Source organism: Meriones unguiculatus, chromosome 7 (assembly GCF_030254825.1).
Source record: "Meriones unguiculatus strain TT.TT164.6M chromosome 7, Bangor_MerUng_6.1, whole genome shotgun sequence".
Taxonomy (NCBI): domain Eukaryota; kingdom Metazoa; phylum Chordata; class Mammalia; order Rodentia; family Muridae; genus Meriones; species Meriones unguiculatus.
Genome location: NC_083355.1, coordinates 19,397,382 through 19,417,324, shown reverse-complemented (window position 1 = coordinate 19,417,324; position 19,943 = coordinate 19,397,382). Strand labels below are relative to the sequence as shown.

Sequence of the window (19,943 nt, the reverse complement as noted above, 5' to 3'; positions counted from 1 at the left end):
AACCTATGACAGCTCCTTCCAGAAAGCAAGCGGGTGTGCTTCTGTTTGGAGAAGGTCCCAGGACTGGCTGGGCGTGTAGGGGAAGTCTTTTTTCTGCTGAAGGCAGGGATGGGAGCATGTGTCCTTCCTTGCCTCCCGACCTCCTGATGATGTCTTGAGGATGAGACCTCCCTGGAAAGACATTCCGTTATGTCCTTTCAATACTAAAAAGAGAGACGGGGGAGGTAAAAAGCTAGTTCCCTTCGAAGAAGCGGTTACTTGTAGATTCCAGCCTAGAGCACACAGATCCAGGACCAGCAATGCACACCTGATGAGTGTCCCCCCTCCCCCCAGGCAGAAACTCATCTCCAACCCCTCCAGAGACCCTCAGGACATAGGTGATGTCTGCAGCTGAGCGATGCCAAGGTGACCAGGCGCATGGCACTGTTTAAGCCGGTTACAGCCATCCCTGGAATCTGGGGCCCAGGAGGGAAGGCCCGTCCGCAGGAGAGGGCCAACTGCCAGTGTTTATTAAGCATTTTATTTTGCGCTGCATAGCACATTAATTCCTGCACAGTTTTCAGGGTGTCCCGCTTTACAGGGGAGAAAACTAGAGTTCTGAGGGATCACCCATGGCTCAAAAGAGGGGGCAGAGGGCAGACAAACCCAGAGAACAGCCTTCTCAGGGCTGACGGGGGATGAGGCTCACACCTCAAAGCTTAGGAGTTATACATGAGAGCAGGAGAGAGATGATAAGTCTGGGGCCACAACCTACGCTGAGTGTCTGAGTGGGGGAAGAGCCCTCAGACCACCAACCCCATCAGACCCACCTGCTGCATCAGGAAGAGAGGGACATATGAAAATACCCCGGAAAGCTCTTCACAAGTCCTTCCCCCAGCCCTGCCGGAGCCTCTACTACTCCAACCCTTGGAAACAGGAAGAGCCATCTTGCTCAGACCCCTGGTTCTGGGCCAGGCCTTCCTCTTTCCCAGGACAGATGGCTGTGGATGCTATTTTTAGAACTCACCCGAGATGGAGCACCTAGGGCCCCTACAATCACCTTTTTTATGGGTTCAGTCACCTGCGCTCTCCGGAAATGGATCCTTATCAAGTAGCCAGGCCCATGGGCCCCCTGTTACGGAAGAAGCGAGGCACCAGGTCATCTTGCTGAGCATGGAGGTGGGAGAGAACGAGAGAACGTCAGGACAAGGCTGTACCCCAGCCTTGGAGAAAGCAGAGAGACAGTTCTTAGGGAGCCTGTATCTGGGGGCGAAGACACAGCCTTGTCCTTCAGGAACCCTCATCTCAGGAGAGAGTCACATCCTTGGGGACTCCCAGTCTTAAAAGATCCCAGAACAGAGGTAGAGAGCCCAGACAGTGTCCTGTTTGGAGAAGTACAGGAATTCTAGTCCTTTAGGGAAAGCCAAAGGCCATGGGACGACAAGGTGTGTGCTCTGCAGAGGACAACTTGGCACTGGTTCGGGTAACCATGACCACAGAGGCCAGAGCCTAGGCAGACAAGGACACTGCAGGCTACAGGTGACAAGGACATGGGGACGGACATTTGTTGGTGGGCCGCTCAAGTGCCAGGGTGAAGGCTGCTGCAGGTGCACTGACCCTAGACAGGGACAAAGGAGCTTGTGAGAAGAACACAAAGGATCCATCATGCCTGGACGCTACCTCCCATCAGTCTTAGGGACTACAAGGTTCAAGGAAAGACGAAGAAGAGGAGAAAGGGTGGAGGCACTGGAGGATGTAAGGGAAGGCCCAGATTCAGTGTACGAAAGCAAGCTGAACCCAAGGGGGTCCCTCCGTGTCGGCCAGGAGCCAGCCTCACCCCTCCTCACAACCCCCCCCCGTGCCTCTTGGCACTCCCTCAGATCCCACGCCCCAATTACAGGACAAGCTGACTATTCATTAATCACCACCACCCCCCATCGAAGACTTAATTAACTACTGAGTGGGGAGGATGTCTCAGCCCTCGATCGATAGGCTTGGCTGCCTCCACCACATGCCCACCAACACCATCGATCCGTGACTCAGCCCCCACGAGCGACGTCTGCAAATGGGGGGCTGGCTGGCGTCTGTGAGGGGAAACTTGCAAAACAATTGTCCCTGTGCACTTGGGACCAGGACTGACCTCCAATTTGTCCCTGAAGAACTGCTGGGATTCCATTGTTCTTCGTCCTCAGAGAACACAATGAGACCAGCCCAGGAGTTCAAGGTCTCCGAGGCTAGAGACCTGGACCTCGGCAGACCCCTTGCCTTGTCTAGTACATCCAAGCACACTCATCCTATGTGACCTAGCATTCTGTAACACATCAGCGGTCACCTGAACCCGGTACCAACAACAGGAAGCTCTAACGCACAGTGAAGGCCCAAACAAAGTCACAGGCGAGACTCATTCCTCACAGACATGGGTACACAACCTATAACCTTGGCACGTGGGAGGCAGAGGCAAGAAGATCTCAAGTTCAAGGCCGGCCTGGGCTACAGAATGACACCAGAACAAATCAAAACAAAACAACCTCGGGGAGTGGGGGATGAATCTCAGGCCCAGGGCTCACTTCTCACGCTCAGACCTCTGAGCTTCATCCCCAGCACAGTTCGGGTGGCACGCCCTATAATCCCAGCGCTCCCAAGGGTGAAGCAAGATCAGATGGTCGAGATGTATCTTTGGCTATATAAAAGTCTGAGGCTGTCCCAGGAAACATGAGACCGTCTTTATCATGGTTACTATCGTATGATGAAACACCATGACCAAAGCAACTTCAGGAGAAAAGGGTTTATTTGGTTTGCATTCCACATCACTGTGCATCATCTAAGGGAGTCATAATAAGAACTCAAAACAGGGTAGAAGCCTGGAGACAGGAGCTGATGCAGAGGTCACAGAAGGGGTGCTGCTGACTGGCTTGCTCCTCATGGCTTGCTCAGCCTGCTTTCTTACAGAACCCAGGACCACCAGTCCGAGGACGGCACCATCTGAAACAGGCGGGGCCCTCCTCCATCAGGCACTAATTAAGATAATGTCCTACAGCTGTATCTTATAGAGGCATTTTTCTCAGTTGAGGTTCCCTCCTTTCAGATGACTCCAGCTTGCGTCGAGTTGATAGAAAACTATCCTGTTTAGAAAGAAGGAAAGGCCAGAAGTGGAGGGGAGGGAAGAAAAGGTGACGAAATGACTCAGCAGGTAAAGGTGCTTGCCACCAAGCCTGAGAACCAGAATCCAGCCCCAAGCAGTCTCAGTCAAGGTGTGATCTGCTTGGTCTTTGTCTCAAGTCCAGTTCTTTAAGATGCTCCAAAGAAATCCCTATTGCCTGAGCGGACAGGCTGATTCTCAGGAGGTGATGACTCATCCTTCACAGCCCCACCCTCCTGGGTGACTTCCCTCCCCTGGGAATGATCCAGCAAGGCTCCAATGTTTCTGGAACCCAAGGTAACTGCAGGGTTGGAATCTCTGGTTATCTCTGTGTCTTCTGTTTAAGGGGATGAGATAAATCAAGTGACAGTCCTTGCGCACTTAACATGTCTGTGCAGAGTTGGGAATCTCACCTAAAATAAAGGACAGAGATACTGAACGACAGATGCCAGAAATTCCAGAGAAGGATGGGTGGTTTTTGACATAGTGGTTTCTCAGTACCTTTTATAACAGGATTTTAACAAATCTAAAAACTTAATCCATTAAGATTTGCTGCTAAGAAAAAAATAGATATGAGGGTCAGTGAGATGGCTCATTTGGTAAAGGCCCTTGCCATGCAGGCTTGGCAACTTGAATTCCATCCTGGGAACCTACATAAAGCTGGAAGGAAGGAACTGACTCCGCAAAACTGTCCTGTGACCACTCATGTTCTGAGTGGCACATACACACACACACACACACACACTTATCACACACCATACCCACACACACACACATCACACACACACACATTAATAATAAATAAAAGTTTAAAAAGAAAATAGAAAAACAGAAATCTTTCTAGGACAGATAACATATTTTGCCTGTGTTTGTTTTTGTTTTGTTTTTAGACTGGGTTTTATCATGTAGTCCTAAATGGCCTGGACCTCACAATGTAGATCAGGTTGACCTTGAAATCATAGAAATCCACTGTCTCGGCCTCCCAAGTGCTGGAATAAAAATTGTGTACCACCACGCTCAGCAATTGTCTTAAAAAAAAAAAAAAAAGCAGGATTTAATTCAATTTCTGTTTCTCCTGTGAAACGACCACAGCTGGTGGGGAGCACAGCTGGGGCCTGATACCTCTGCATGAAGATTCTCTGTGGGGTTTCACAAGATGCTTGGTGAATTTCTGGCAGAGAAACTTTAGCAAACAGGCTCTCCTCCCAGAGCCCAGGTCAGATAGTCGTGTGTAGCTTGGCATCAGAGGTCGCCTGGCAAAATTGCTCAGCTGACAGTGCATGATGGGTAGCAGTCATCAATGCCAGCCAGCAGCAACAGTTTCTTGGGCATGGGAGCCGAGAAGGTGCCTGTGTCTCTGGGGCCAGAGATGAAACGCACCAGGACAGAGCCACAGTGGCCTGTCCCCTGTATGGTCAGTGCGGGGCTTATTAATCTTCTTACTCCCGCAGCCTTTCTGCACAGACAACAGAAAGCTCAACCAGGATTGTGGCACCACGGACAGCATGGGCTGCCCTTCTTGGAATACTTAACATCTAGACCAACGTGACCCAGTGCACTGACAGAAGCCTTGAACAGGGTTCGCTGATGAGCCTGAGTCTGCTTCTGCACTGTTGTGATTTTTACAACCTCATCCTTAGATGCTTCTAGGAAGTCAATGACCTCACACTCCATGATGGGCAGGGAGAACAAATGGATCTCCTCCAGGGACTTGATCTTCATGTCCTTGACCGAGCAGCCCAGCTTGGTGATGGAGACCCATTCCTTGTCTTTAGTTTGCCTTTTGGTTTTTGGTTGTTGTTGTTTGGGGGTTTTCTTCCAAGACAGGGTTTCTCTGTGTAGCCCTGGCTGTCCTGCAACTCAGTCTGTAGACCAGGCTGGCTTCAAACTCAAAGAGATCCGCCTGCCTCTGCCTCCCGAGTGCTGAGACTAAAGGTATTCACCACTGCCGCCCAGCCCTTGTCTTCAGTTTTACTTTCACAAGCCTGTATGACGTTTAGAATTCTGGGGACTCTTGGGAGGGTATATACACGGTAGAGCTGGGAGAGGGGTTGCTCCTCCTCCTGCCCTCACTGTTGGTTGCTAGCTGCTGGCTGCTGTTGCTGCAGTTTGTCAAGTGGTCGTGCACAAAGAGACTAGAAGAAGAAATTGAATATCCTGATGTTGAAGATCAAACTTGCCCCAAAGAACTGACACCTCTCATGGGCAGGAAGTAGTCCTGAAGGATACAGTTTGCCCCTTTCCCCTCTTTCTCTCCTACCTGGTACTGAGGAATTGAAAGAATGGAATAGGGTGGAGAAGGACGGAAGAGAGCAAGAAACCCACAAAGTGACAAACGCCGGCTGCAGTCAGGCTTTCATGCTGAACCATCTCTCTGACCGAAATATGTCTTAACGCCAAGTCTGCGTGTTTTCCCAGCGGGATGAGCCTCTCCTATGTTAGAATGCCACTGCTTTCGCGGCAAGAAAGATTCAATTAGGAAAAAAAAATTATTCCCGCTTGATAATTATCTACTAGGCAAATTACTAGACTACATAGTGATTAAGCAATTGCTACTAAGCAAATTGCTAAATTAATAGCGGAATTCATCTTGCTGGACAAACATTTAAATCTGTTTATGAAACTCGGCAGAGTTGTGCAGGATTGTCATTGCGCCTGTGATCGTCAGTCTTCCGAAGTGAAGGGTAAAGGAACAAATGATGCTACAGAAATGAAGTCCGTTTTCAGCTTCCTTAGCTCTTACAGATATCCCTGGTAGTTCTCCTAAACCTGAAAGCTGCTCATTCTAGAAGCAACACTTCGTTCCTTATACGACAGTTAATGCGCATCAAAACAAAACAAAACAAAACAAAACCGATGTGCAGTGTCTGAGTTAGCTCTGCTAGAAGGTTTTTTAAAAATCATAGCTAAAACCTCGGAATTGCTTACAGTCTTTCCGGGGTGAATTCGTAGCAGGCAAGAGACTCCTCCAACAAAAAGCAGAAACATATTATTTAATCCAGTTTTTAGTTTTGGAGGGACCAATTTTATCTCTTCCAAAAGTGGGGTTGGGGGTGTGGCTCGGTGATTAAGAATACTTGCTGCCCTTGCAGAGGACCTGGGTTTGATTCCCAGCACCCTGTGATGCCTCACAACCATCCATAGCTCCTGTTCCAAGGGATCCCATGCCCTTTCCTGACTTCTATGGCCAGTGGCATGTATGTGGCGCACCTAATATATATAGATACATGCAGGCAGGCAAAACACCTATTATTATTATTATTATTATTATTATTAATTTTTTTTTTAATTTTTCGAGACAGGGTTTCTCTGTGTAGCCTTGCCTACCATGTACTCCCTCTGTATAGCCTTGGCTGTCCTGGACTTACTCTGTAGACCAGGCTGGCCTCAAACTCAAAGTGATCCCCCTGCCTCTGCCCCCCCCCCCCAAGTACTGGGATTAAAGGCATATGCCACACAGCCAGCTCCCATACACATTTTTTAAAAGTCTGATAAATGAATAAATAAAACTTCCAAAAGAAACACCACCTGGGGAAGCTTACCTCTGTTTTTAGATCTAAAACACTACAGCCAAAAAAAAAAAACAGTCGAACTTCTCCCTACTAGTGAAAGGAAGGATATTAGCTTGTTTCGGTGAGTTGTTACTGATATTAGAAACGATGAGATACAACCATACAACCGATGTCTGGGTATTACTGTCGATCTGCCCTAGCCACCTCTCTTTCCCATCATGGGATGATCTGTCCTGATGATCACCTGCCCTATGGTATGGGACCTAGCCGTACCTGCCAAGTCCTACTTATAAGAGTAGCCTGGTGATCTCGTGTTCCACATGAAATACACTGCCCTCAGCGCTACGCCACACTCAGACTTCAGCCTACCCTGGAACATCTACTCTCCTTTCTTTCTTTTTTTTTTTTTTTAAAGATTTATTCATTTCTTTATTTTAAGTATTTGAATGGTCTGTTTTCATGCACACCAGAAGAGGGAATCAAGATTCCTCATACATGGTTGCTGGGAGTTGAACTCAGGACCTCCAGAAAAGCAGTCAATGCTCTTAACCACTGCGCCATCTCTCCAGCCCTCTTACTCTCCTTTCTTTCTGACAAGGTTTCGCTGTGTAGACCAGGCTGGCCTCCCAGTCACAGAGACCACCAGCCTCTGCCTCGGAATTGAGGCCATTAAAGGCGTGCACCACCGTGCCTAGCTTCAACCGACTTTCCTTAGGGATACCCAAACATTTTGAGCTAACCATCCCCTATCCAAACTATGCAAAACCAATCAGACGCCAATGGCAACAGTGTTCCTGGTGTTTCCATTAACCAAAAAAAAAAAAAAAAAAAAAATCAAACGCTAAAGCCAAAAGGGAGGTCACTGGAGGTGTAAGTGTGAGCTGAGGAATCCTAAGACACAATGACTTTGCTGAAAATTAGGAAGACATACCTTAGAAAAGAGTCAGTGCTGTTATTTTCAAGAATATAGAGGGCGGACAAGATGGCTCAGCAGATAAACGTGCCTGCCACCAAGCCTGGCAGCCTGAGTTTGATTTTTGGAACTCACAGAGTAGGAGAGAGCCAGCCCCCACAAGTTGTCCTCTGACCCTCGCACGCCCAGTGTGGCACATGTGTGCGCGCACACACAAATAAATAATTTTTAAAAAACTAGATCGTGGGGCACAAAGCCTTCTTTGGCCTCCGCAGGCCCAAAATGCTCAGCCAACAAAGGAAACTATGAGTGAAGTTCCCAGAAAAATAGAAGCCACGCCCATGTTGAAGAGTCTAAGAGTCTGATTGACTGATTATGGGGACTGGGGTTCCCAGGAAACAGCCACACCTCAGCCTAGAGTTGTTCAGGGCTGATGGGCCGCTGGGTGGTTGAAGATATTTCCAACAGGGTGTTTTAAAGCTGCATTGATTTATGGCTTTCCTTTCTTTGCTAACTACAAAAATATCCTAAAACCACGTCCACCGGGGAACCTGCATTCTTGGGCCATGGTCACACACTCTTCCCAGGCATAAGGGATCTCTTCTTGCCTTTGAGGTGAGAGCTGTCGTTTGCGTTGATCACAAGGGCTTCGAGGCCACAGAGTTAGAAGGCTGAGGACCACAGTCTCGGTCTCATTTCACGCCCCTTGGTTTTCCACCCCTGTATCTAATCTAACTCTCTTTTAAACATCAGGTAGAACTATGGGATGCACCGAATTGATTTCCTTAGGGACAGGGTCTCACTGTGTAGCCTGGGATGGTCAGAAGCCCGTAATGTAGAGCAGGCTGCCCCTGCCTAGCACTGGGAGTGAAGGAGTATGCCACCGTGCTGGACAGCGGGTGTGGTCTTATTTTGTCTTTTGTTTTGTTTTCACAGTGCAGCTCTGAGCCTGGGACCTGAGGTACACAAGACAAATGTTTTCTATTGAGCTAAACACCCAGCCCCAAGAGACACCATCTTTTTTTAAAAAGCAATAGGAGAGAGCAGGTAGAGACAGGAGAGATGGCGCAGCTGCTAAGAGCACTTGCTGCTCTTGCACAGGACTCAAGTTCGGTTCCCAGCACCCACATGGCAGCTCACAATCGCTTGTAGCGCAAGTTCCAAGGGATCTGACACCCTCTTCTGGCCTCCTCAGACACACACATGTATTCAGCATACATTCAAACAAACATACACACGTAAATAAAATAAAAATAAATCATGAAAACGAGGGGCTGGAGAGAGAAGCTCGGTGACTAAGAACACTGTGTTTTCAGAGGACCCAGGTGTGATTTCCAACAACCGCAAGGTGGCTTACAGCCGTCTGGAACTTCAATTCCAAGGGCTCTCCCTCCTTTGACCTCTCGGAGCACCAGACATGCAGACCGTTCACATGTGTACATGTACACGAACATGCACTCAAAACACTCATATTCACAAAAATAAAAAAAAAATGAAGTTTAAAAAAATTACAAAGAGAGAGAGAGAGAGAGAGATTGGGTCTGGCAGCACATGCCTGGAATCCCTGGCCCTTGGGAGGCGGAGGCAGGAGAATGGCTGAAAGTCAAGGCGGTGATGCAAAGAGGAAGAAAATACCCCTGCGCCTTCTAAAGTGAAACACACAGTTATGAAAACAAATACATGTATGACCCAGAAGTCCCTCTCCTTATTTATCTTCAGGGAGAGAATGCACACGTCCAGAGGAATCTCACTGCCAAAGCCTTCCAACCAGGCCCAAATAAAGAATGACATAAACCGGGATGCCTACCTTTGCTCATAATAAGAAATGAACTATTGATACTCAGAACAAATTGGGTTACTCTCTAATTAGGCTGCATGAGCAAAGCCTTGTCTCCGAAGGGTACATCCTGTCTGTAATTCCCCTTCTATGACATCTGCCAAAAGGTGAAACCACGGTGATGGAGAACAGATTTGCGGCTGCCAAAAATAAAGAGTGAAAAGATGGTGCCCTTGTTTTGTGTCATGACGTAAGTCCCTGCCTGAGGCCGGAGAGATGGCTCATTGATTAAGAGCACAGGCTGCTCTTCCGAAGAACGGAAGAACCCCCGATTCACTCCCCAGCACCCTCATGGTAACTCACAACCATCTGTAACTCCAGTTCTAGGGCATCTGACACCCTCTTCTCACCTCCACAGGCACTTCACACACACAGTGCACAGACACAGGGCTTGCAAAACCACCCCACACATAACATTTTAAATGTAACTAAATAGCCGGGTGGGGTGGTTCACCCCTTTAATCCCAGCGCTGGGGAGGCAGAAGCAGGCGGATCTCTGATTTTGAGGCCAGCCTGGTCTATAGAGAGTGTGCCAGGACACTCTCTATAAGATGACACAGAGAAACAGTGTCTCGAAAACAAAACAAAACAAAAAAAAGTAAATAAAGTTATTTGGAAAGTGTTCAGAACAGTGTCTGAAAACCAGTAATCTTTCAAAAAGTAACTCTTAGTCCTAGTTTCCTAGCTGAAGTCCTCTACCAGGAAAAGAAACACCCATCAGGCATCAGGGGTGCTACTTAAAGATTTTAGCCTTCCATGTGGGGGTCTGAGTCTTCTACAGGGTCACAACCTAGGCAATGCTTTTGGCAAGCTGAGGGGACCCCAGGTAAAATCATGTTGCCCAGCCTTGTCCTCACAGTCCCCGGTGAAGAGGTCGGTGGGAGGGACAGACTAAAGGGTGAGACTGGGGTGACTTATGAGGTCAAGTGTAAACGGGGCTCGAGGGAGGGTGGGCCGAACAGGGGGACCTGGAAAAGCTTATCGAACGAACGTTCAGGACCTACCTGGACTTGGAGTCCGGCTCTAGGACTAGATAAACGCTGCCGGGTAGGGCAGGGAGCAAGATGGCTCAGTGGATAAAGAATTTGGGAATCTGAGAACCTGAGTTTGATCCCTGGAGCCCACTAGGTGGAAGGAGAAAAACCGGTGTCACAAAATTGCCCTCTGACCTCCACACGGAGGCTGTGGCATGTGTCCATCTATGCCTACACATCACACACACAATATTACTAATAATAATGTAAATAGCCACTTCAAACACTGCCTCCAAGGACTCTGCAGCCTCAGCCCACTATTATCTTCAGCCTCCGCCTTGCTCTCTCTGATAGACAGTCCTAGTGCCCAAATAGGGTCTATTTAATCAGGCACAGCGCCTGTCAGCGTGCCTCCGCTGTTTCAGCCCATCCTTGGTGCCTTTAGCCTGACGCTGTATTGTTTTCAGTGAAGAGACAGGGTAGGGCGTAACTAAACATGAACAGCAAGCTTCTTTTGTTCCCTTTAGAGGTACTGAGGATGGAAGTCAGACCTAAGGTGCTCAACCACCAAACAAAAGGCCACCCTCGGTAGGGCTTTTGTTGGCTGATTTTTCAGTTTTATTACGAACAGTTTCTTTCACAGTGAGTTTAATAGACCGTTGGGGAGTTGCTGAGATGCGGGTGACTCACTTTTTCTTCCTTTCATCTGTAGCTTTTATTTTTCTACACCAAATACAGATTACCTTGATAAGTAGGAATACACAGAAGCCAGGCTTGGTGGTACACACCTTTTATCCCGGCACTCAGAAGGCAGGGGCAGGCTGATCTCCGTGAGGTCAAGATCAGCCTGTTCTACAGGAGGTCCAGGCCAGCCAAGGCTATGTCGTAGTAAGACTTTGTCTCATAAATAAAAGAAATAAAATAACTGAAAAGGGGCCTGGGTACATAGTTCAGCTGGTGGGGTACTTGCCTAGCCTGCATTGGTTCCACCCCCAACACCACAAAAACCAGTCCTGGTGACACACAGTTATAATCTCAGCTCTCGGGTAAAAGGTTCAAAAGTTCAAGGATATCATCAGCTTCATATTGAGTTTGAGGATAGCCTGGGTCACATGAGGTATTGAAACAGTCAGATAGATCGATAGATAAATAGATCAAGACATCAATAGATCGATGGATGGATGGACAGATAGACAGGCAGACAGACAGACAGACAAGCAGGGGACATGTTAAGCAGAACCAAGCTCTGTAGCATGAGGCCACACGTAACTCACTGGACTACCTTTAGAACCTGCCCTTCATCTGGTGGGCGTACATGCGTGCAGATGATGAAACATCCATACGCTTAAGATAAAGTCAATAAATCTCAAAGGGGGCGAGCAGATTCGTGTCCAGGCATCCCTGCAGCCTCTGAGGCTTGCCGCCCACACAGTTCCGTGCCCACGGGCTGTCAGGAGACGTTTTGCTGACTGCCTGGCTGAAGTCCAGACACAGGAAGGAGTTTCCAGCACCCTGACCTCTGACCGAGGTCAGCAGGGAAATAATAATAATCCCATCAGCAGGGAAATCAGATCAAGCCAGAGTGATGTGTTTTTACCATCTCTGGTCATGCCTTTTGCTTTCACATACCGGCAAAGAGTACGGACTCTGGAGTCTCACCGTTCTGGGTTCAAACCCACCTGCGTTCATCACTGTGTAAATTTGAACAAGTTGCCTGACTTCTCTGAGCTTGATTGTTTAAAAAATAATAAGTCCGGTGCCTCGGGTTTCATTTTACTATTAAAACAGTTGGCATATCTGTTTATAATCTCCCATCCCTACCAAGCCATGGTCTCCTTGGGAACAAGGCTGGAAGCTTAACCCAGCTCAGTGGGAACATGAGCACTGAGCACACGCAAGGCTCTGGGGTTTGAGCCTCAGCACCACAGGCAAACAAAGCATGGAGATGCGGGCCTGTAGTCCCAGCACTGGGGAGGCTGAGGCAGGAGGACTACAAGTCGGGGACCAGCCTGGATTCCGTGCTGAGAGACTGTATCAGGAAGAAGGGTAGAGCCTAGTTCTCCTACCTGTGTCCCCTTGTCGGCATTTGCAGGGGACCCTTGTCCCACCCATGGCCCTTTGTCACCTGCCTCTCCTCTCTCACCACTCCCCACTTCCCATCCCCCCCAACCGAGTCTTCCTCACCCAGGCTGGATAACAGGCCCAGTGTCCCTGCCTACCCCGGAGATGGTGGGGGACCAGTGTCCCTCATCTGTTATGCGGCAGAGTCTGCCCCGGTGGCCTTCGGTGACGCAGGAACAGGTGTGATGAAGCACCCTGACTCATTTACTAGCTTGCTCGTTAGCAGCTTCATTAGTTCTGAGGGCTCCTTAGTGAAAAGCCATTAGTGTGACTCAGTCTGTGCCATCCATCAGAGAGGGAGGGCAGTAAGTGACAGCCACGAGAGGAGAAAACAAGAAAATGACCCAACTCCCGCCCTCCTGCCGCCTCCCAGGAAGAACAAGGTCGGGACAGCTCCGTGGAAACCACCATCCAGGGGCCTCCCCCGGATACACTGGCCTCTGGCAGGATGCAGGGGGACATCATCTGACCTGTTCTGATGCTTCCTCCTGTGACCTGGCACCTCCGACCTTTTGTGCCACTCACTCAAGGACTCCCTGGGTCTGTCCTGTGTCTCCGAAGCGAGGCTCTAGGGTCCCTGGCCCTGCAGGCCAGTCTGCAAGCCATCTCTGCCTCCCTCAGGGGCCATCGTCCCCAGCCTCTGTGACACATTCGGGCTGTGCATGAAAAGCTCTGAGAACGGGGGCACCACAACCTAGAGCCCAAAGACAAGCAGCCAGGCAGAACGTCTCCACAGCTAGACCCTCAGGAAAGCCTAGCGCTCTGTGCCCCAAAGGGGAGAGCCATTTATAATTCATACTCACATCCATTTCTATAGTTATGTGTGTGTGTGTCGCACATACAACATGGCAAGCATGTGGCCGCCAGAGGACAACTTAAAGGAATCACTTCTTCCCTTCTGCCACGTGTGTCCTTGGGGATCAAACTCAGGTCCCTGGACTCGGCAGCAGGCACCTTTACCCACTGAGCCATCTTGTCCATTTCAAAGTTTGGATCCTCGCAGCAGCACCGGCGGGTAGCTGGGAATGGCTGCTGCAGTGCCGCCTCCTCCTGAACTCTGCCTGTTCACCCCACCATGTAGCTCTTAAGATTCCCCAAGAGCAGAGCATCGCCAGGGGCCCAGCGCATGTCCCTCCGCTCTCGGACTGGGGGCACCCGGGACACATACCTGTTTTTCATCCTTCTGTGTCCAAGGCTCCAAGTTCCAGGCTGGGAAGGGACTTGCTCAGCTGTGCTGAGGGAAAACGTGACTGGTCCCAGGTTCGCAGGATGGGACGTCATGAACAAGAGAGACCTGCTTTATCTCAGGTCACGTGATGGTGACTTGCTTGGCCTGGCAGGCTGGCAGAGCCAACTCCATGACCCTGAGTAGGCAGTATGGGTGGGTGTGCTCTCTGCCTCCTGCTGGTTGTCCCCAGTGTCTTTCTTCCCAACTCACCAGCCAGAAAAACCCCGACATCGCGGACCCCTGGCCATGCTGAATTAAAAATTGCGCACCTCAGCCTCCCTCATGACTGTACGCGTGTCTGACTTCTGGCCAGTGAGTCACAAATGAAATGGTATTTATTTGTTTGTGTTTGTTTGTTTGTTTATGAGGCAGGATCTCATGTAGTCCAGGCTAGCCTCAAACTCACTGAGCAACCAAGGATGACCTTGAACTTCTAAGTGTCCCGCCTTGACCTCCCAAATTCTAGTATTACGGGCACGCATCGTCACCTTTCATTTCTTCAAGGCTGGAATTTGAAACCAGCGTCTGGTGCGCACTGGACAAGCACTCTCCCACCCAGGATTAATCCTTTCTACGAGGCACTTTCAGAAGCACCACAAAGGTACGCTGTCGGCTGTCCCATTTGCTCAGATGGCTGACGCTCAAACGGCCACGATGGACCAGAAGGTGATGGCTGGCTACCTATGTCTCTGGGAGCAGGAGTGAAAGCGTGTGAAGGATTCTAAGTTCCTGACAACCCACCCCCACGCCAGCCCTAAGTCTCCATCCTCTGGACTCCTTCCTGAAGAGAACAAAACCTGAGGTGTTGTCACAGTTATCCTTCAGTGTGGGTCAGCGGCGGAAGTGCCTGGCAGCTGGTTAGAAACAGCGTCACGGGCCCATCTAAGGCCTTCCGAAATGCAGAGACTCACACACATAGCATACACAATGCACACACACACACACACATATATACACGCATACATATACACACACAGGATGCACGAACGCAGCCTTTCATTATGTTGTGGCCTCAGTCTTCCAGGCGTTGGGGGTCGGGTGTACCCCGAAATGCCCAACTAGCATGTTGTGTTTAACAAACCCTAAAAGTGATGCTGATGCATGCTTGGGTTTGAGAAGACTGACTGTTGGGGTGTTTGGGGATGAAGGAGGAGGCACGCACAGTTATGTGTATGCCCGTGGAGACCTCGGGTATCACTCCAGTCCTGGAACTCACTATGTAGGCCAGGCTGGCCTCAGAGATCCTCCTGCCTCTGTCTCCCAAGAGCTGGGGTTAAAGGTGTGGGCTACATGCTTGGTAGGTTTTGTTTTGTTTTGTCTGTTTGTTGTAGGTGTTTTTTGTTTGTATTTTGGTGTTTGTTTTTTTTTTCATTTTTATTTATTACTTATACAGGGTTCTGCCTGCACACCAGCAGAGGGCAGACCTCATTATAGGGGGTTGGGAGCCGCCATGTGGTTGCTGGGAATTGAACTCGGGACCCCTGGAAGGGCAGCCAGTGCTCTTAACCTCTGAGCCATCTCTCCAGCACAGTATTTGGGGGTTTTGAGCCGGAATTTCTCAGTGTAACAGCTCTGGCATTCCTGGAACTCACTCTGCAGACCCGGCTGGCCTCAAACTCAGAGATTCCTGCCTCTGCCTCCTGAGTGCTGGGACCACACTGGAGACCAGAAGAGGGTACCAGATCCTCCTGGGACCGGAGTCACCACCAGTGATTTTGAGTCTCCTGGATGGTGGGAACTGAACTCAGGACCTCTGGAAAAGAAGCAAGAGCCAGCTGTTACGCACTGAGCCGTCTCTCCAGGCCCTCCCTGATTTTTTGAGGCAGAGTCTTATGTATCCCAAGCTGGCCTTGAATTTCTCAAGTAGCTGAGGATGACCTTGAACTCCGTGCACAGGGTGGCTCACCTGTAACCCCAATACACTTGCAGCTGATGAGCAGGGGCCGTGGAGAACTGAAGATCTCTGCTCCCTAGGGAGTTCCAGATCAGACAAGGTGGCCCAGCAGGCAAAGAGCATGCTGACTGCTCTTGCCCCAGACCCGAGTTTGCTTTCTGTCAGCTATTTTGTTACAGCAATGAGACAAGAAAATAACATCAAAATAGCAGTAGTGGGGCCAGGAGACCGCTCAGCAGCCAAGATTTCACAGTGCTCTTGCAGAGGACCCGAATTTTGTGCCCCACAACCACCTATAACTTCAGCTCTAGGGGACAGGATGCCTTTGGCCTCTGGGGTCACTTGCATTCATGACACACACCCCTCCCCATCATTAAAAATATAACTTAAATTTGTTTTTAACATGCTAAGTTACGCTTTGCACAACTAGAGTTTGCAGGAGCAGGCCAGCCTGGGGGAGAGGGGGAACGGTGCTGGATGAGAGCCAGGAGCAGAAGAAGAGCAAGAGGAGGGCGGGGCAGGGCCAAGTGTTTAACGGGGCGTGAGTTCACTCCAATTGCGAGCTCCATAAATGCTTAAAAACCACTTTCAGTTTTTTTATGGGAGGCTAGTGCACACCCATTAAAGCACAAGGACTGTAAATGTTTAGCTTGATGGCTTTTCACAAACTGAACGCGGCCGCAGAACCAGGAAACGGCACCCACTCCAAGCCCCTCTGCCTCCCCCGCTGGGCGGGTACCTAAGCCCACCGATTCGCTAGAATTGCCAGGCCAGCGTTTTTACAGGTCCCGGTACTGTGGGCACGAGCGCATGTGCCGTCCCTCCAGTCCCTCCGCCTCATTCCTATTTTGAGACAGGTGTCTTTCTGAACCAATTGTGCTAGCCTGGGCTGCCGGCCAGACCCTCGTGTCCTGGGTTAGAGCCACAGGGAAGTGTCTTTCGGTCGGTGACTGTATGCACAGGTTTCTGTGAGTGGATACCGCTGGGGATGGGGGTGCTGCCTTCCGGATGGTCCCTGGGGTAGAGACAGATGGCCAAGTTTTCCAATGTAGCTGTGCTGGTTTCCACTCCCAAGATTGCTGTTTGCACAACTGGGGGGTAGGCCGGGGGACGAACACACATTTTATCCCCTAACTCAGGAAGCAGAGGCAAGCAGCTCTCTGCAGAGTCAAGGGCGCGGAGTGAGACTGTCTTTTAAAAAAAAAATTTAAAAAAGTACTGGTTGCTAGACGGAAAAGACGGCTCAGCAGGTAAAGGTAGGTGCCGCCTAGTACCTAGTACCCAGTACCTGGGACCCACAGGATGGAAGGAGAGAGACAATGTGCGCGCGCGTGCGTACACACACACACACACACACACACACACACACACACACACGTGATTTTAAGGTTTAGGGAAACTGCCACTTCAAAGACATGTTCTAAGCTCTTTGAGCCCTTCCGCAGGGGATTTCTTCAGAACTCTTGGGCCGACTCTTCAGCTGTTTATATCACCCCTAACTGTGAGCAAGCACCCGACGCGGAGCGTCTCTGAGAGTTTTGGGCCGCAAAAGAATCCACCTCCCAGGACAGAAGTGCGGGTTGGGCGGGATGGACTCTCTCGCACTGGTGTCAAGGCGCATGCTCGGAATGAGGCGGGCCAGAGTGTGGACAGCCTGAGCGCTTACAGACTGCAGGCCTACTTTCAGGCGAGCAAGCCAAAAACGGCAGGAGAAGGCTAGCCAAGGTTGTCTGGGCACGTGGCTGTATGGGGACACGAGGACACAAGAGGGGACAGGGTCAGGTGGACGAAAGGTTAGCAAGGCTACGCGCAAGCCTGCTGAGCGAGCCTGACGCCTTCCATCACGCTGCATCCTGAGGGTGTCTCTGCTCCCTTCACCCCTACTTCAGATGTGTTTTGGTGAGGAAGGCGGCCCCACGTCTGTAGCCTCCAGGGAGGGGGGTGTGGGGTAGAAGGAGGCCCTGAGGGTGTGCATTCCCTCGCAGGGCTCCCTGCCCTGGCCTCTGCCGGGTGGGCCTGTAGCCCCCAGCTCTGGAGCCCTGGTCAGTGTCCCAGGCAGGTGTGACACCGACTGGTCTCTGGGTGAACGGCCCTAGGAGAGGAGGGTGGAGGCCTGTCAGAGGACTGTGAGCGTGTACAGCCTCGCTGGACTGCTAGACTGAATGCTCCAAGGAGTAAGCATTGTGCTGCAAGTCCCTGGGCCCTGTTTAGCACACACACACACACACACACACACACACACACACACACACACACGCACACGGGCAGTGAACCTGCTAGCACACTCATGCCCTTGACGTGATCCTGGGCTCAGCCCCAGCCAACCACCCACTGCACGGTCACCTATCACATCACCCCATCCTCCCCCTTTCCTGGTCCCCTGGGGTCTAGCTTTGCAGAGCTGCAGGCAGGACGGTGGTGGGTTGGTGGCAGGTGCCAGCCCAGGCTGAGTGTCCTCGGGGCAGGGCTGTTTGCGGAGCTAAGTGGCCTCTGTGTACCTAGCCCCGGCGATGGCCCCGGCTTATCTCTGCAAACACCTCGGGATCCGGCGGATCCTCCATCCTGAGGTGAGGCTTCCATTAGTCCAGGGCATATCTGCTCATCGCTGATAAGGTCCCCTCTGGCTTCCTATCACCTCTGGATCTAAGAAGTGCTTCTTGATGGGGGTTCCAAGCAGGGGGTCATGGGGATGGAAGCAGTGGGGCGGAGGAACTAGATGGAGGACCTCTCCTGTCCACAGAAGCGCTCTGCCTCCTGCCTCTTGGGTGGATACCGGGGCCTTCTCAGAAATTCCTAAACCCCATCAGCCAGCCACTGCCACTGCTAACAGCCCAGACCAACACAGCGACTGAGGCCGGACAGGACGGAGGTGTGCCTGATAGAGACCTGCCATCTGATTCCCCCCTCCATGTCTGTAAGGACCTGCCTCAGAGGGCAGCTGCCGTCACAGTTCGCACAGCCGAACAGGTGGCCTCACGCTCTTTACAGATCCTGCACCTGTCTCCTAAGACGCCACCAAGTTAGTGTCACCTCCTGCCTTCACAGATGGGGAAACTGAGGCACGGATCCTAGGCTATCTCCTAGGCGGCTTCTCTGTGCCCTTCCGTGCACCCCCGTCTGGGTGTCAGACACAGCACCTCCCTTTACACGCCCAGGTTACAGAAATCGATCCTCTCCAAGTCTAGACCAGGGCCTGCAGGTCATTAAATCTCAATTTGCTCTTAATTAAATCCTGTCTGGTTGCAGGAGGGGGGTGGAGCCGGCCAGGAGTTTGGTTCCTTTCTGAACTCGTAGAAGAGCGCCATGATTTCTGCACTGAGAAAGGGGAGTCCTTTCTAAACACAAAACCTCAAACAAATAAAGACTTTTAAATCTGGCTACATTAAAGTGGAATACTGTATCTCGGGGTGTGGTGGCTGTCACTTGTAATCCTAGCACCTGGGAGTCTGACCAAAGAGGATCCAGGATCAAGGTCTGCCTGGACCACACAGCCGGTTTTGGAACCACTGTGGGCTGCGCGCTCTGGGACCAAGCTCAGTGTCTTCACAGCTGGCTCTCCATCCCTGCAGGCTCCTCCTGTGCCCTCTAGCAATGCCTCTAGCCTCCTTCCAGCAAGGACCAGAGCCGCAGGGGGATGCTGTCCAACAGGAAAGAGCAGAGCCAGGCCCACGCCCGGGGAGGAGGGGAGGGACACAGGCTGAGGGTTTGCCAGGAGTCTACAGCAGGCCAGCAGCACCCTATGACCCGTGGGGAGAGAGGAGAGTGCCAGGCCCCTCCCCTAGGATGAGTATCCAGGCATGTGTTCGTGTGAGGTGGCATGGGAGTAAAGGGTGCCCTTTCCTCCCGTGGATTTCCCAGGCCTGAGTTACCTGGAGTCTCCTGGCTTACTCACCGAGGTTCTTTACCTGGTAGCTTATGGGAGTTATGGTGTGGTGTGGTGTGTGTGTGTGTGTGTGTGTGTGTGTGTGTGTGTGACAGCCTCACACAGGTCTGACCCCCAAACCCTGCCTACAGCACTGATCTTTAGCAAGCTGCCTGGTCTCTCTCTGGCCCTTTGGGGTTCAGCATCTGTAAACGATGGAAGAAAGGGGTTTCCTGGCAAGGGTGCTCAAAGGATAAGATAAATAGAAAATAATAACGACAAAAGACGAAACATAAGGATGGGCAAAAGCACCCCTAATCCCAGCATTGGGGTGCTGTCTATCACCTGCATTCAGTCCTTCCTCTTCCCGTAATGCTCACCCTTTCTTGCTCCCCTTTGTGCCTGTGGTACTGTACCCTATATTCTGGAGTAAAGTGCACGATCCAACAAGACACTCCACAGCTTCCATTCCAGCTACTCTAAC

General features: G+C 50.8%; 1 protein-coding gene across 1 annotated transcript; it reads right to left on the bottom strand.

The window, feature by feature from the left end:
• Nucleotides 1-4,384: 4,384 nt before the first annotated feature.
• On the bottom strand, nucleotides 4,385-4,840 carry LOC110551896 (small ribosomal subunit protein uS5-like). The gene is made up of 2 exons (XM_060388315.1): nucleotides 4,647-4,840; nucleotides 4,385-4,574 (listed from the first exon to the last, which is right to left on the bottom strand). The coding sequence occupies exons 1-2, from the start codon at nucleotides 4,838-4,840 to the stop codon at nucleotides 4,385-4,387; spliced, it is 384 nt and encodes a 127-aa protein (XP_060244298.1).
• Nucleotides 4,841-19,943: the final 15,103 nt, after the last annotated feature.